This window comes from Lampetra fluviatilis, chromosome 10, assembly GCF_964198595.1.
Source record: "Lampetra fluviatilis chromosome 10, kcLamFluv1.1, whole genome shotgun sequence".
In the NCBI taxonomy this organism is placed as follows: domain Eukaryota; kingdom Metazoa; phylum Chordata; class Hyperoartia; order Petromyzontiformes; family Petromyzontidae; genus Lampetra; species Lampetra fluviatilis.
In genome coordinates, this window is record NC_136284.1 from 9,978,028 (window position 1) to 9,990,794 (window position 12,767).

Here is a 12,767-nt window from a genome sequence, read left to right on the forward strand (position 1 = left end):
ATGGAGACATCGGCACATTTTTGCCAACAATTTGACGAAAAGTTAAATTCACCAACACCGTAAATCTAACCCAAACACCGCAGAACTAGAATGTTCTCTTTTGTATAAAATTTTACATTTTAGTTTTTATTCATGTAACAGTTTTAGCCTGCGCCACACCTCAAGTCCGTCGGGTTGGTCAAATGGGACAGTGCCTGCTGTTGTTATTCCATGAGGAGGTGCTGTTCCATCCACAGCAAATCATTGAGATCAATTTATTAAGCGGAGAATGGTTTCAGTAGTTACCGAGTCCAACAAATGAAACGACACGAAGATGTGCTATCATATGGGAGCTGCACTCAAAATAAGATGTTGAAAAAGATTACAGCATAATTTTACATTTAATGTTAAAATAACTATCAGTTGTGTAAAACATTTCATCTGAAAGAACATATTTTTTTCCAGGTATCTGATAAACGGTGGAACTTTATGTTGATACATTCTCTCCAACCAAGGCATTATCGTGTCAAGTGACATACACAGGGTGAATGTTGAAATGCTGTTTCAAACATTAGGTCACATAAAATATTGGCTCCACAAAAAAAACAACCTAATGCCCTCTTCCCTCAGCAATGTTTATGGTAAAACATTTAAACATTCAAAGTGGGTAAATTGCATTGAATGCACACGTGAAAAAATATAGCAATTGTTACCATGACAATGCAATTCGAAAACAAATATCATGGTGATGATAATGATAAAGAGAGTACAAAACAAATTATAATTTTACGAGCACAGCTATTCCGGCTGATGGGACAGAGTCTTCTGAGTGGTGGGAAATTGAGATGGAGAGGCTGAGTGGAGTTGAGGGTGGTTTGTAAATGGGCTTGGAACCATTCCTTGTGGTTGGTTATGCAATAACAAAAAAATTACTTTCTAATTGGTGAAAGAAATTTCCCTGTGATCAGCAAATGGGCAAACTCATTCGTCCAACCTCCATCCCTTTTTCAGGCTCTAGGCTTCCACAGTCCAGAACCATGAACGAGTACACACTCACTCACGAGCATCTTGACCTCTGAACCCTCAGAAGTGACGCTGCAAGTGACATGATGTGTGCTGTAAACATTCACTCATTTTAATGGGTTATAGAACATCCACAGCCCTTTCCGTCAGTCCACTGCTGGATGGCAGATGATCATTGCCATGAAGGTCATGGGGTTTCCTTGACCATACTTTACCACGCTGGTCAGTGCGGGTTGGTAAAGGTGGGGAACACAGACGTTGGTTCACAGTACAGTATAACAATGGATTTTGCCATACTGCTCTCTGCTGATTTTACAAATTGTGTTATTAATACAAAGTGTCGTGACTCAGCTTAAGTCAGCTTATTGACAGCGCACCTAAAAAATAAGGTAGGTAAATGGTACACACGCCACTTATTATTTTGACGTCGAGCTATTTATATTTTCTGCCTCATTTCTGATGAGTTGAGGTTAAATGTGCAGCGAGATGGCAACAGACAGCTGATACAATGCACTTTCAGATTTTATACAGCAACTGGGAACACCTGCATCTCAAGCTGCTACATGTTGCAGTGACTGATTTTACTATCACTGCGTGATCTTGGGTCATTGTTCAATGCCTATAGAGGAAGCACATTAAGTCATATGAGGGATGAATATGACACAAATAATAACCGAATCTAAGAGGCAAAAATATAAACCGAACTAAATTTTAAATACAGCGAATATGAGCTGATATACAAGTACATATTGTATAGATATGTATAAAAGAAAGTGATACTGATCTTAGACTAATCACATGCTTATTTCTATTTTGTTCACAAAGATGTCATCTTCAATTAAACATGTAATTCCTGTATTTAAAGAGTGTTCTGCTGTTCCAGTGTTTGGTACTATCTAACCCATATCCTGTGTTTTTTTTTATATATATAAATGTCCAGGAAAAGTTATAAAATGTGTAAAATGTTCAGCCAAACACTGATAACTAGCTTGCTTATTTTAATATTCTTATTTTCAATCTCAGCTGCAGTAATAAGCACGGCGTTTAAATACCATTTTGCGTCAGTAAGCGCAATCGAAAAAAAAAACGAACTCATCCCAGTCGCGTCTCACAACCTCCACTCTTGGCAGCGTCTATTTTTACATCTTTCTTTTAAAGGCAGAACTGAGCTCAGCCAGTTTTTGAGCTTTCCGAAATCTTGCCGTTGCTGCTGGCGGCTGTCAGACCCTCGTCTTCGCCCGACGAGCTCAACGCCTCCGCCGAAGCCATTTGACGTTTCGCCGTGACCACCGTGGCGAGGTGGTCGCGGGCCTTGCTGGCGCGACGCATCTCGCGTAGCGCCGCCAGTCGCGCGGGCCCTCCCTCGGGCGGTAGCGACTCCAGGTACTTCCTGTAGGCCTTCTGGATCTTGAGCGCGGCCATCTCCTGCTGCTGCCGCTGCAGTGTCGTCGTCACGGGCTCGAGGTTCACCTGCTCGGGGTTGGCCGCGATGAAGCGCTCCTCCATCTGCTCACGCAGGCCCTCCAGGCCCTCGCCCTGACCGAGCACGCGCTTGGTGAGGGCGAAGAGCACCTCCAGGCAGTGGATGCGGTCGCCTTCCACTATCGGCAGGTCCATGACTGCCACAGCCAGCTGGTTGGGCTTGGGCACGCGCAGCGGTTCGTCGAGGCTGTCGATGAAATTCGGGAGCTCTGTGAATGAGATGAACTGCGTGGCGTTGGGGTCGAACTTTCCCCAGATGTCGTAGAACATCTCAAAGTCATCCTCGCTAAGCGGCTCGCTGCTCTCCGCCGTGGCCACATTGAAGTTCTCGAGGATGACGGCGATGTACATGTTGACGACGATGAGAAAGGAGATGATGATGTACGTCACGAAAAACGCGCAGCCGATGGCCTTGTTGCCGCAGTTGCCCACGACGTTGGTGCCCACGTGAACGGCGTTCGGTTCGCAGTCCGGCTCCTTGCTCAAGAGGGTCGGTGCCAGGAGCCCGTCCCAGCCGGCTGACGTCGTGATCTGGAAGAGGCACAGCATGGAGCCGCCGAACGTCTCGAAGTTGAAGATATCGTCGATGCCGGCCGTGTGCTTCAGGTAGCCAAAGTTGGACATGCCGAAGACGGAGAAGATGAACATGACCACAAAGAGGAGCAGGCCGATGTTGAAGAGCGCCGGCAGCGACATGAGCAGCGCGAAGAGCAGCGTGCGGATGCCCTGCGCCCCGCGGATGAGACGTAGGATGCGACCAACTCGGAAGAGACGCACCACCCGGAACAAAGTTGGCTCCACGATGTTGGACAGCCAGCTGTTGTCAGCCATCGCGAGGTCTGAAAGGGAGAAAAAAAAGCCACCCTCTTGATTGCCCGTCGTGGCTCACTGTTCACTTAAATGTTCTGGGTGCGCTCGGATCGGCGGGGAGAAATACGTAAATCGTGATGGGCTGGATTGAAGAACTCTGGTCATGACCATGGCTTAATTTTTGTCACCGAATAAATGTCCACGTTGCTGGTATATTTGAGTAGGCACATGACTAGCAGTCACAGCTATAGTAGAAGCTGTGATGGACGTGGTGCGCTGGGTGCCGGGAATATTTTACGGTTAAATGAAGCGGACAGACACGGCAGAAATTAAGGCCCAGTTATGACCGAGATCAGAGAACTGAAATACTGTCAATTACTAAGATCATTCAATTGTAGTGTCAATGCAGAATGTTCTCGGGTATAAGTTTGTATGCCGCTGATGTAATGCACATCATCGTTATTAACATTTAATGAGGCCCATTTTTACAAATCGTATCGATATTTTCAAATCATTCGTGTGCTATGAATGATAAAATAAGGGAACTGAAAAGATAGTTGTACATTTTTATGCACATATTTTTTACTGTATATTACATGAAAATCATAACTTTTTTGTGACCACGTATGTGATCGACTCACATTCATGTTTTCATTCACATTGATGGCTGAGAACAAAATCATGCTGTGATGCAAATAGAAAACATTAAGGATAGTCTTAATTGAACGCGTATCATGATTACTGTTAAAAAAAATCATCGAGATTAGTGAAAACAATTAACTCAATGCACCAACCGAAAGCCCAAAATGACAGCACCAACAAACAGAAAGGAACCCCGATAAATCCCGGTATGCATTGATCTGCCAGACAGTGGGGACCTTTCCACCAAAAATAGCACCACACAGGGGGGGGTGAGTATTTTAGTGAGATAAAAAAAAGTTCACCTTAACGTGCCCTTCCGTCAGAAGCTTTCTGAGGGTTCTAAATGCCGCTGGTGAGAGCCACTGAGCCATGTTATTACAATTACCCTCAACATTACTCTCAGTCACATGGTCTCGTTCTCCTACAGCGACGAGGAATGGAACATTTTTGATCCGTCTGACCGCTTATTGGTTGTTAAGTACTTGGGCATTGAGAGGGTTTCCCCAAACTGAGCTTTGGTCGAAAAAACCCAGCTCCACATTGGTCGTTTAAGATGAGAGGCATCTCTAATTGCCTTGTGTTGTTCCAATGATGTGACTGACTAGGCCTGTGCAATTGCTATTTCTGCTGGTCTCAATCACCTTCACGGAGCTGCGTGAAACACGCCGCTCTGCGGGAAAGGCGATGCTGAATTCTGATCATCATCATTACCGGCCCCCGTGTGTGGCAGGATCTTTGGAGGTGTTTCAGATTTGTGGTGCAGGCGAAAAGTTCAACACCAGTGGCACATCACACATTAGGATAGCCTTTAGACTGCCAATGATATTATTCCAAAGAAAATAATGGGAAAATTAAATATGTAACCGACTAAAATATGGGCAAAGATGTATTTTTTTTCAAAGAAGGTATACAGTGTAGATGTTCTCGATGCTATAATAGCTGTTAATCGTAGTTTTGTTTTACAATTCAACGAATGATATTCAAGGTGGATTAAAAGGAAACGGATTCGTATCGTGCGTGTAAATAATCGACATTAAGCGATTAATTAATTGTCGCACGTAATTATTTGTAGCACAGCAAGCGTTAGGTATTGTCAAAACAACATGTAATATTTGGAATTTAGACTGCGTCCAAACGCAAAAATATGTAATGTATACACACATAGCTACGTGTCAAAACGGGACACGTAGACATACATATGCAGTCTAAAGCTTCCTTTATACATGGAATTGATTATGCAATTTCACCAGCAGAGACAGAGGCCTTTGAGTGGGGTGAGCTATGCGGTGTTGAATTAGGCAGCCCAGGACATTGGAATGTGTTGGTTTCAGGTCTCTATTGCTGTATTCTGTGGAAGCTCTCCCAGTCTCGATGAGGTTGGTTGCCATGTCACAAGTTACTGTTTCATTTAAGACACCGCAATCAGCCAATGGCTAGTGTAAAGGAGGTCATGAAATTATCAATCAGCTGACTATCCTTTACGTGGCTAATCTGCGTGTTTGTTTGTTTGTCCATAAAATTCATCCTGGACACCTCCATCAATTTGAATTGTCCAGCTGTCATGTGCAAGTTTATGCTATGCAATTTATGCAGATGATGTCGAAATTACGTGAACAAAAAAACCCACACACACATTTAATCCGATACATTGGCTCATCGGCCCTGGGTTGTTCTATTTGCAACAATAATAATTTACAAGACTTCAGCATGTGACATGGCCACATTTCAAAGACATGTTATAGATGTGCCATGTGCCATTGGAGAGGCATTTGGTGTGTGCATGGTTAAGGGAAGCTCACGGTGGGATGGGAGGGGGACGACGACATACCCGCGTGAGCCCTCACAGTAATTTATTACAGGTGAATCTCATCGTGATTCCCCTTGAGCTTTGACTAATTGCGGTGCCATTCACAGCAATTCCATGGGCCACACCAAACCAATGGGAACATCGCAAAAGGAGTGCGAAGTCACCATGCCGCATGGGATTTAATGGGTGAGCAGACTGTCCGTTCAGTTTCTTTAGAACATCACTACCTAACGGGTTGTCTATTATTTGCACGGATATTTCATGACAGTCATAGTTTTAAGAAGCTTTCTTGTTGCAATTGGTCACGTATAAGCTCTTCTTCTGCCTGATTTATCGGTAATGAAATTTCAGATTGGCCAATTCATCGCCCCATGCAGCTGTTGTTGGGTGAACAATGCAAGGGTCTGGAAGCCTGCTGTCAGTTTGAGGGTCGGCCGTTGTTTTCCATATTTGTCGCTTAATTAAATGTATGAGGTCATAATGATCATAAAACCATAGTCTACAACACATAATGAAGCAGATGGAATTTTGACACTTTAAAACAGTGCGTCTCTCATTTGTTTATCAGGAATGCAAACACTACCAGTCAAGGCATACAAGTAAATATTATGCAAATTCTGAAGACTTCTAAATCGTTCAAATAAACTAATCTTACAAAAGGAAGTTTCACCAAAAAAGGCCTAACAACCACTCCTCCTGCCATTGTTGGTCGGGTAAGATTCAGCACAAACATTAAATATGAGTGGTGGTGATACATTTTTCAGGCTATTGCAAATGAATATATTTAGAATGTTAAATATTAAACATCGGCATGAGTGCCCGCTGGGGTTTGTACGAAGAGCAAAAGTAAAGTTGAAGCATTCGTTTTCAATGGACAACTGGCATACATACATGTTTTACTCGACATTAATTATACGTGTGTGACAGGTATGGTGAATTCACCCTGAATGGGTAATGTACTGTAAATATTGTGAGGGGTGTTATGGGAAGGTCATGCATCCTTTAAAGAGGATTTCTGCAAATACTTTTTCAACCATGCATGTGACATGTGAACAAATTTTAAAAACGTCACATTGATTTTTGGCTTTAATGTGCCATGTAATTGACAGACTGTGTGTCTATTTGTGTTCGTTTAGTCTGGGACTGTTGTTGTTTTTCTTCCTTGCCCAAGCTTGCATTTTGTGTTTCCAAATGTATCACTCGTGCAATTTGTACTTTTATAATATATCCACATCTATTTATAGTCATTTGTTTACCATATCTCTGTTGAGCACTCATATCGCGTCTCTTGCATTGTTTGTTGATGTAACTTGCTCACCCGCCCCTACTGAACATCTACGAAACAGAGCTTCATAGCTCATTGGACTCCTCCAGGATAAATAAAGATTATGATCCTGATGTTGCATTTTTGTCCCACATTCACAGGCCTCTCTCTCTGAGAGTGTAGCATAAGGTTATAGCATAGAACATAGACACCATGTATTTTCAAACGGAAGTATCATCATAATATTTACAGAAAAAAACCGATCTTAAAATTCAAAGAAACCAATAAGCCAAAACAGAAATAAGACTTAAGAGAGAAAATGTATGTAAACGAAAAACAAATGAAATACTACCAATGGACGGATCCAACATTGGGTCTCTTTTTCTCCACACGAACACAAAAACCTTCACTGTTTCAGTTTGATTTCAAAAATAGAGAATTTTGAATATTGTTGTTAGAACAAATATTATCATTGAACATGTTTTTTTTAAACGATGCAAACAATACCGGCAACAAACAAACAAACAACAACAACAACAAACGCAAGCACCAATAACAAGACAAACAATTCAGGGACTGTTGCATGGACAATGGTATTCACAAGCACACATCAACAACACGACGATTGCAAGGTTGTCATTCATACCGATATATCATAGGCTGACGTTTCAGGCAATCACTCTTCTTCAGAGTTTGCAGAATGAGGACCGGACAATTGACCGCTTTAATGTTGTAAAATGCAATCACTGAACATAAAGTCAGTCAGTCTTCCTACCCACTCACTCTTCCCTCTGAATAAGAGCCATTTCCATACTAGATGTAGATGTTTGCTGTAAGGCAGTGTTAGCGACAAATCCGGTGAGTCTTTTCATCCAAGTAAAATCTTGTTCCGATTTAAAGCTTTCGTGACTGCAGGGATTCATCTTCTTGGTTCTTTCGGTAAAGTCACGTAGAAGGAAAGTAATAAAATAATAAAAATAAAACATAATAAAATGAAATAATTCTCACGACGTTTCGGCTACAACGCAAGCAGCCGTCTTCAGGTGAAGAATTTGTATTATGTTTTATTTTTATTATTTTATTACTTCCCTTCTACGTGACTTTACCGAAAGAACCAAGAAGATAAAATCTTGTTGTCGACAACTTCTCCAGCATTTTGAGATGCAACGTGCACACATGATAGTGTATATATACATTATAAAAATTACATTTTGAAGGCTATTTCAATTTTATTACGTTACTTGTTTTCATGATAACCTAGCATCAAACCCATGGACAAACGTTCCGGCCACCCTCTACAATGCACTACACAAATGCTCAGCGAGTTCATTCGAGCGAGGGAGATACGTTGGACTAGGACATTGGTGCTAGATTTGAAGCTTTCGTGAGTGCAAGGATTCATACTCTTAGTTCTTTCGGTAAAGTCACGTAGGTAAAAAATATGAAATAAAAATTAATAAAAATAAAACAATAAAAATCACTGTTTGCATTATGATTTTTATTGTTTAATTTTGTATTAATTTTAATTTCATGTTTTACCTACGTGACTTTACCGAAAGAACTAAGACAAGGACGGCGGTCTTTGTGCCCAGTACGCGAGAGGATGGAGGAACTCACCGAAGACGGACAAGGTGACGACGGCAAAGTCAAACACGTTCCACGGGAACGTGAAGAAGTACTGTCGAAGTGCGAACATTTTGAGGACACACTCGGTGGTGAAGATGCCGATGAAGACGATGTTGGTGATGTACAGTGCCGTCTTCATCGCCTCGCTCTGCTCGTCCGCCTCTATCATCATGGTCAGCATGTTGAGGCAGATTAGCACCATGATGCCAATCTCAAATGCCTGCCAGTGCACGAGGTCGTACGCCATTCCCTGGTACTTGTTCTGTGTTGGAGGGTGGAGGGGGAGGCACCAGGTCAGTTCGACAAGAGGTGGCCCTCGCTTGTCACAAGGTGAATATGATGATGGTCATCATCATCATCATTTTCCTCATCATTGTCTTGAACATCATTGCCATCATGATAATTACCGTAATCATCATGTCATCATCATCATTATCATCGTCATCACAAACATCATTGTAATCATCATCATCATCATACATGTCATCATTATGATTGTGATAATTCACCACGTGGCCCCCAGGGATTAATAAAGTTTCATGATTCAGGGTAACTAGAAGTCTCTTATTTGTTTGTCTTATTTTAACAGTTTTATTTTTTGAGCGGTCTCACTTGCCCAACCACATTCGCTGCATTAGCCGAAATGTATCGTGCATATGATTTGTTTTGTAATAATTTCTTAAAATCAAATAATATATAAATGCCAAAAAATCATCATCATTATCATCGTCGTCGTCATCACCGTGATCATCATCGCAAGTATCAAAATTGTGCACGTGATACGAATTAGCAGAGGGTCAATTATGATCATCATAATACAAGTGAAATAAATTATACCCATGTGATTTATTTACCCAACAAAAAAACACATCTAACTTTATTACGGCAGAATGTGTGGGGTCGTTTTTAAGGGTTATCAAATATGCATGGCAAAGAGACGTGACTCGCGAAAGAAAAACGCAAAATCATTAACATTTTGGCCGACAGACTTTGGTTACGAGACGTCAACTCATATGTATCAGTGCTGCTATTCAGTGCCTTCCATCCCATCTGTGCCATGCTTCAGACTCGTTTCTCTACTAGGTGTGGCAGAGTGCACACACACCAGACTAGGTTTCATTTTATTCGCAAAAAAGAATTGTCCTGTGGAACATAATTTGGTCAAATTCCAGCTCTGAGAAATCTTATATCGGCTTGACTGTTTGACTGGCATGTATCGAACGTTACTCTCATATGCACAGCGGGTGGGAGAGTGCTTCCCTCAACTCTGTGGACCAGAAGTCACTGGATGGGCATCTCAGGGTTGCTCAGTGATATTCACTTCATCCTCCCAAAAACGTATCCTACTTGAGAACCGGATGAAATTCATAAGTCATGTTTCATTGAATAAATGCACTTTAGATGCTGTAAACGAATGTTACATGATGAATTCCATCCAATAATAGATTGCTATATTCAGGATGTTGCTATATGTCATGAATGCCATCCATTGTTCCTCTAAAGAAAAACAAGATAAACCACAGCACACAACACCTGGAGCAAATGTTAACAAGAAACAAGACATTTTTGGGAAAACAATAAACTATCTAAAACTGACAAATGCACTGTTTTTCTAACAAAACAAGTTGTAAAGTAACAGCCCTTTGTCAATCTAATGCTGCATGAAGGCCACCCCATGTCATGTCAGTCGTCAGAGTTGCTAGATCATACTTTACCATTGTGGTCAGTGTATGTTGATGAATCGAAGGGTCCCAGGACAGCATCAGAATCTTAATTTATCCTGCGTCTAAATTTCGATTTAAAGCTTTCGTGACTGCAGGGATTCATCTTGGTTCTTTCGGTAAAGTCACGTAGAAGGGAAGTAATACAATAATAAAAATAAAACATAATAAAATAAGAAATGAAACTTTCTTCACCTGAGGACGGCTGCTTGCGTTGTGGCCGAAACGTCGTGAGAATTTTTTTTTTCTGTTTTATTTTTATTATTTTATTACTTCCCTTCTACGTGACTTTACCGAAAGAACCAAGATGATCCTGCGTCTGATAACACTCACCACCGCCACAGATGCCAGCCATGGCTGGGAGCCAAACTCTGGTCGGCAGACTCGCCCCCGAACAATCTGACCTATTTCTCGGTTGCCTTGACGGAAATCTAGGGACCACCTCTTCAGTCAGAGAGTTTAACAGGGGATGTTATTTACATTCGGTCTTGGCACTGGCTTTCTGGGCTTCTTGGATCCGAGCTTCTTCATGGCGTTGTGGTATTTCCTCTGCTCCTCAGTGAGGAAGATGTCTTCTCCACCAAAGTGCAGGGACGACAAAAGAAAAAAATCTGGTTACAACCTTCCATTCGCGTCGGTGTGCGTCGGCGCTGACAGGGAAACGAGCGGGGCTCTCACGATGTGCCTTCATCTCTGGCGAGCGGTGCTAATTCAGCACGGCCGGTCGCGACGCTATCCCTCGGGGTGAAACCGCACCGTTACGACGACACGCTGGGACACACCGGCTGTCGCAAGTGGTGACATTCATAAAGACGCCTCGCTCAGTGGTTCATACGTACCTGCAAAGGGCCACGGCGGGGAAATGTCGTCGTGTTTTTAACGAAGCCGAACACTGCTTGGGTTCAGCCGAGACTAATTCAGCTATTGTAAAACACGCGGACAGCTGATAGTCTGAACATATAAATCATAATGATCCTCACGTACAAGCATATGTCTAGCCCTTTGTTAATCCATTGACGGATGAGCACCCCCCACCCCCATCCCAAGCCACTTGACTCGTTGGGGGTTATTTGACTATAATTCACCACGCTGGTCAGTGCGGGTTGGAGAAGGCGGGGAGCATAGGCGTAGAGGCATAACCATACGGTACAACCAAACAACATCATCTAGCCGTAATATGCATTGCCTTTGAAACTGGGACAGCTCTGGTGTGGAAAAATTTGTTTCAAAGACAATGCATAGTATGAGCAGAGCATGTTTTTCTGTTTGCACGTTCGCCACAAGAATATGCGGTTAACGCAAACATGATTCCTCGCAAAAGGTTTCAGTTTTGGCGTTTGAACATCTGCTGCACTGCCCTCTGCTGCCCACCACGTGACCCCGCAGCAAGCACTATCCAGGCTCGATGCTGATGAGCTCCTGAGACCTGGCGAGGGCGGGCGCGTTCCCGGTGATTTGCTCTCCAAGTCTCAACGCTCGTTGCCGGATAAGCTGCCTGTTTGCGACGTTTGACCAATTTGTTGTATTTGGTACCACGTGTGCGTGGGAGGAAATCTGAGCGCCTGGAGGAGACCCACGTGTGCAAAGGAAGAAAACTCTAGACGTTGCAGAGACCTACTTCCCAAGCTGCATTCTACAGGCACTTAATGGCACAACTGCATGCACGCAGAGTGCTCACTGTCGCATGCTAAACAAGCGGCACATTGCAAATCGTCTCCGTGTAGTCCAACAGGGAATGGGTGAATTAGCACCCTGCATTTCACAGGAAATGGAGCCACCTTAATGGATGGGCTCTACAAAGGGGTGCACGCGGAGGAAAAGGCGTGATCTGTAAAGTGTTCGGCTGCCGGAGAAGTCACTGGGGGGATGCCCATAAAAGAGGAGGCTTGCGTTCTCGGGTCTTGAGAGATTACTTAGTAATGCTGCACAATGGGATCTCCTCGCAGGAAATTAGTCTTATTAACACTCAGCGTTGTGCTGTGAAAGCCTTTCACCAGCTCCCCATGAACACTCACTTTAATGATAGGATATTTTTCAAGGGGGATGGCTGACTTCTGAGAATCAAATTGCACGTGCGACAAAAACGAAACAAACGAGGCGTGTTTTTTTAATTCTGCGTGCAGGGCCAACGTTGACAAACGAGAGCAGCATCCCTTCAAGAACAACACATTGCTGTGAATGGTGAGGCAACCCCATTGCAATGGGAAACTGCGTGGAGGCTGGAAACAAACAGGAGGCAAAAGTGTGTTGCTTATACAAACATCACGACTCCCATCATGCCTTGCATCCCATTGGAGACCACCACATTGCATGCATAATGCTTATCAACCTTGTCCAGACCACCAACCCCCCAAAACAATCTGAAAAGTATCATTGTTTAGATCACCTCTTGACAGTTGGCAGCCACATTTTC

At 43.0% G+C, this 12,767-nt stretch overlaps 1 protein-coding gene across 3 annotated transcripts in view; it reads right to left on the minus strand.

Moving 5' to 3' along the window:
• Positions 1-654: 654 nt before the first annotated feature.
• LOC144934554 (sodium channel protein type 2 subunit alpha-like) overlaps positions 655-12,767 on the minus strand; it is a 58,554-nt gene continuing 46,441 nt past the window's right edge. For all 3 annotated transcript variants that reach the window (XM_078860475.1, XM_078860474.1, XM_078860473.1), the window contains 3 exons: positions 10,835-10,939; positions 8,625-8,895; positions 655-3,323 (listed from right to left, as the gene is read on the minus strand). In XM_078860475.1, the coding sequence (XP_078716601.1) occupies positions 2,173-3,323; positions 8,625-8,895; positions 10,835-10,939 (1,527 nt within the window). In that variant the 3' untranslated portion in view covers positions 655-2,172. The remainder of the gene's footprint in view (positions 3,324-8,624; positions 8,896-10,834; positions 10,940-12,767) is intronic.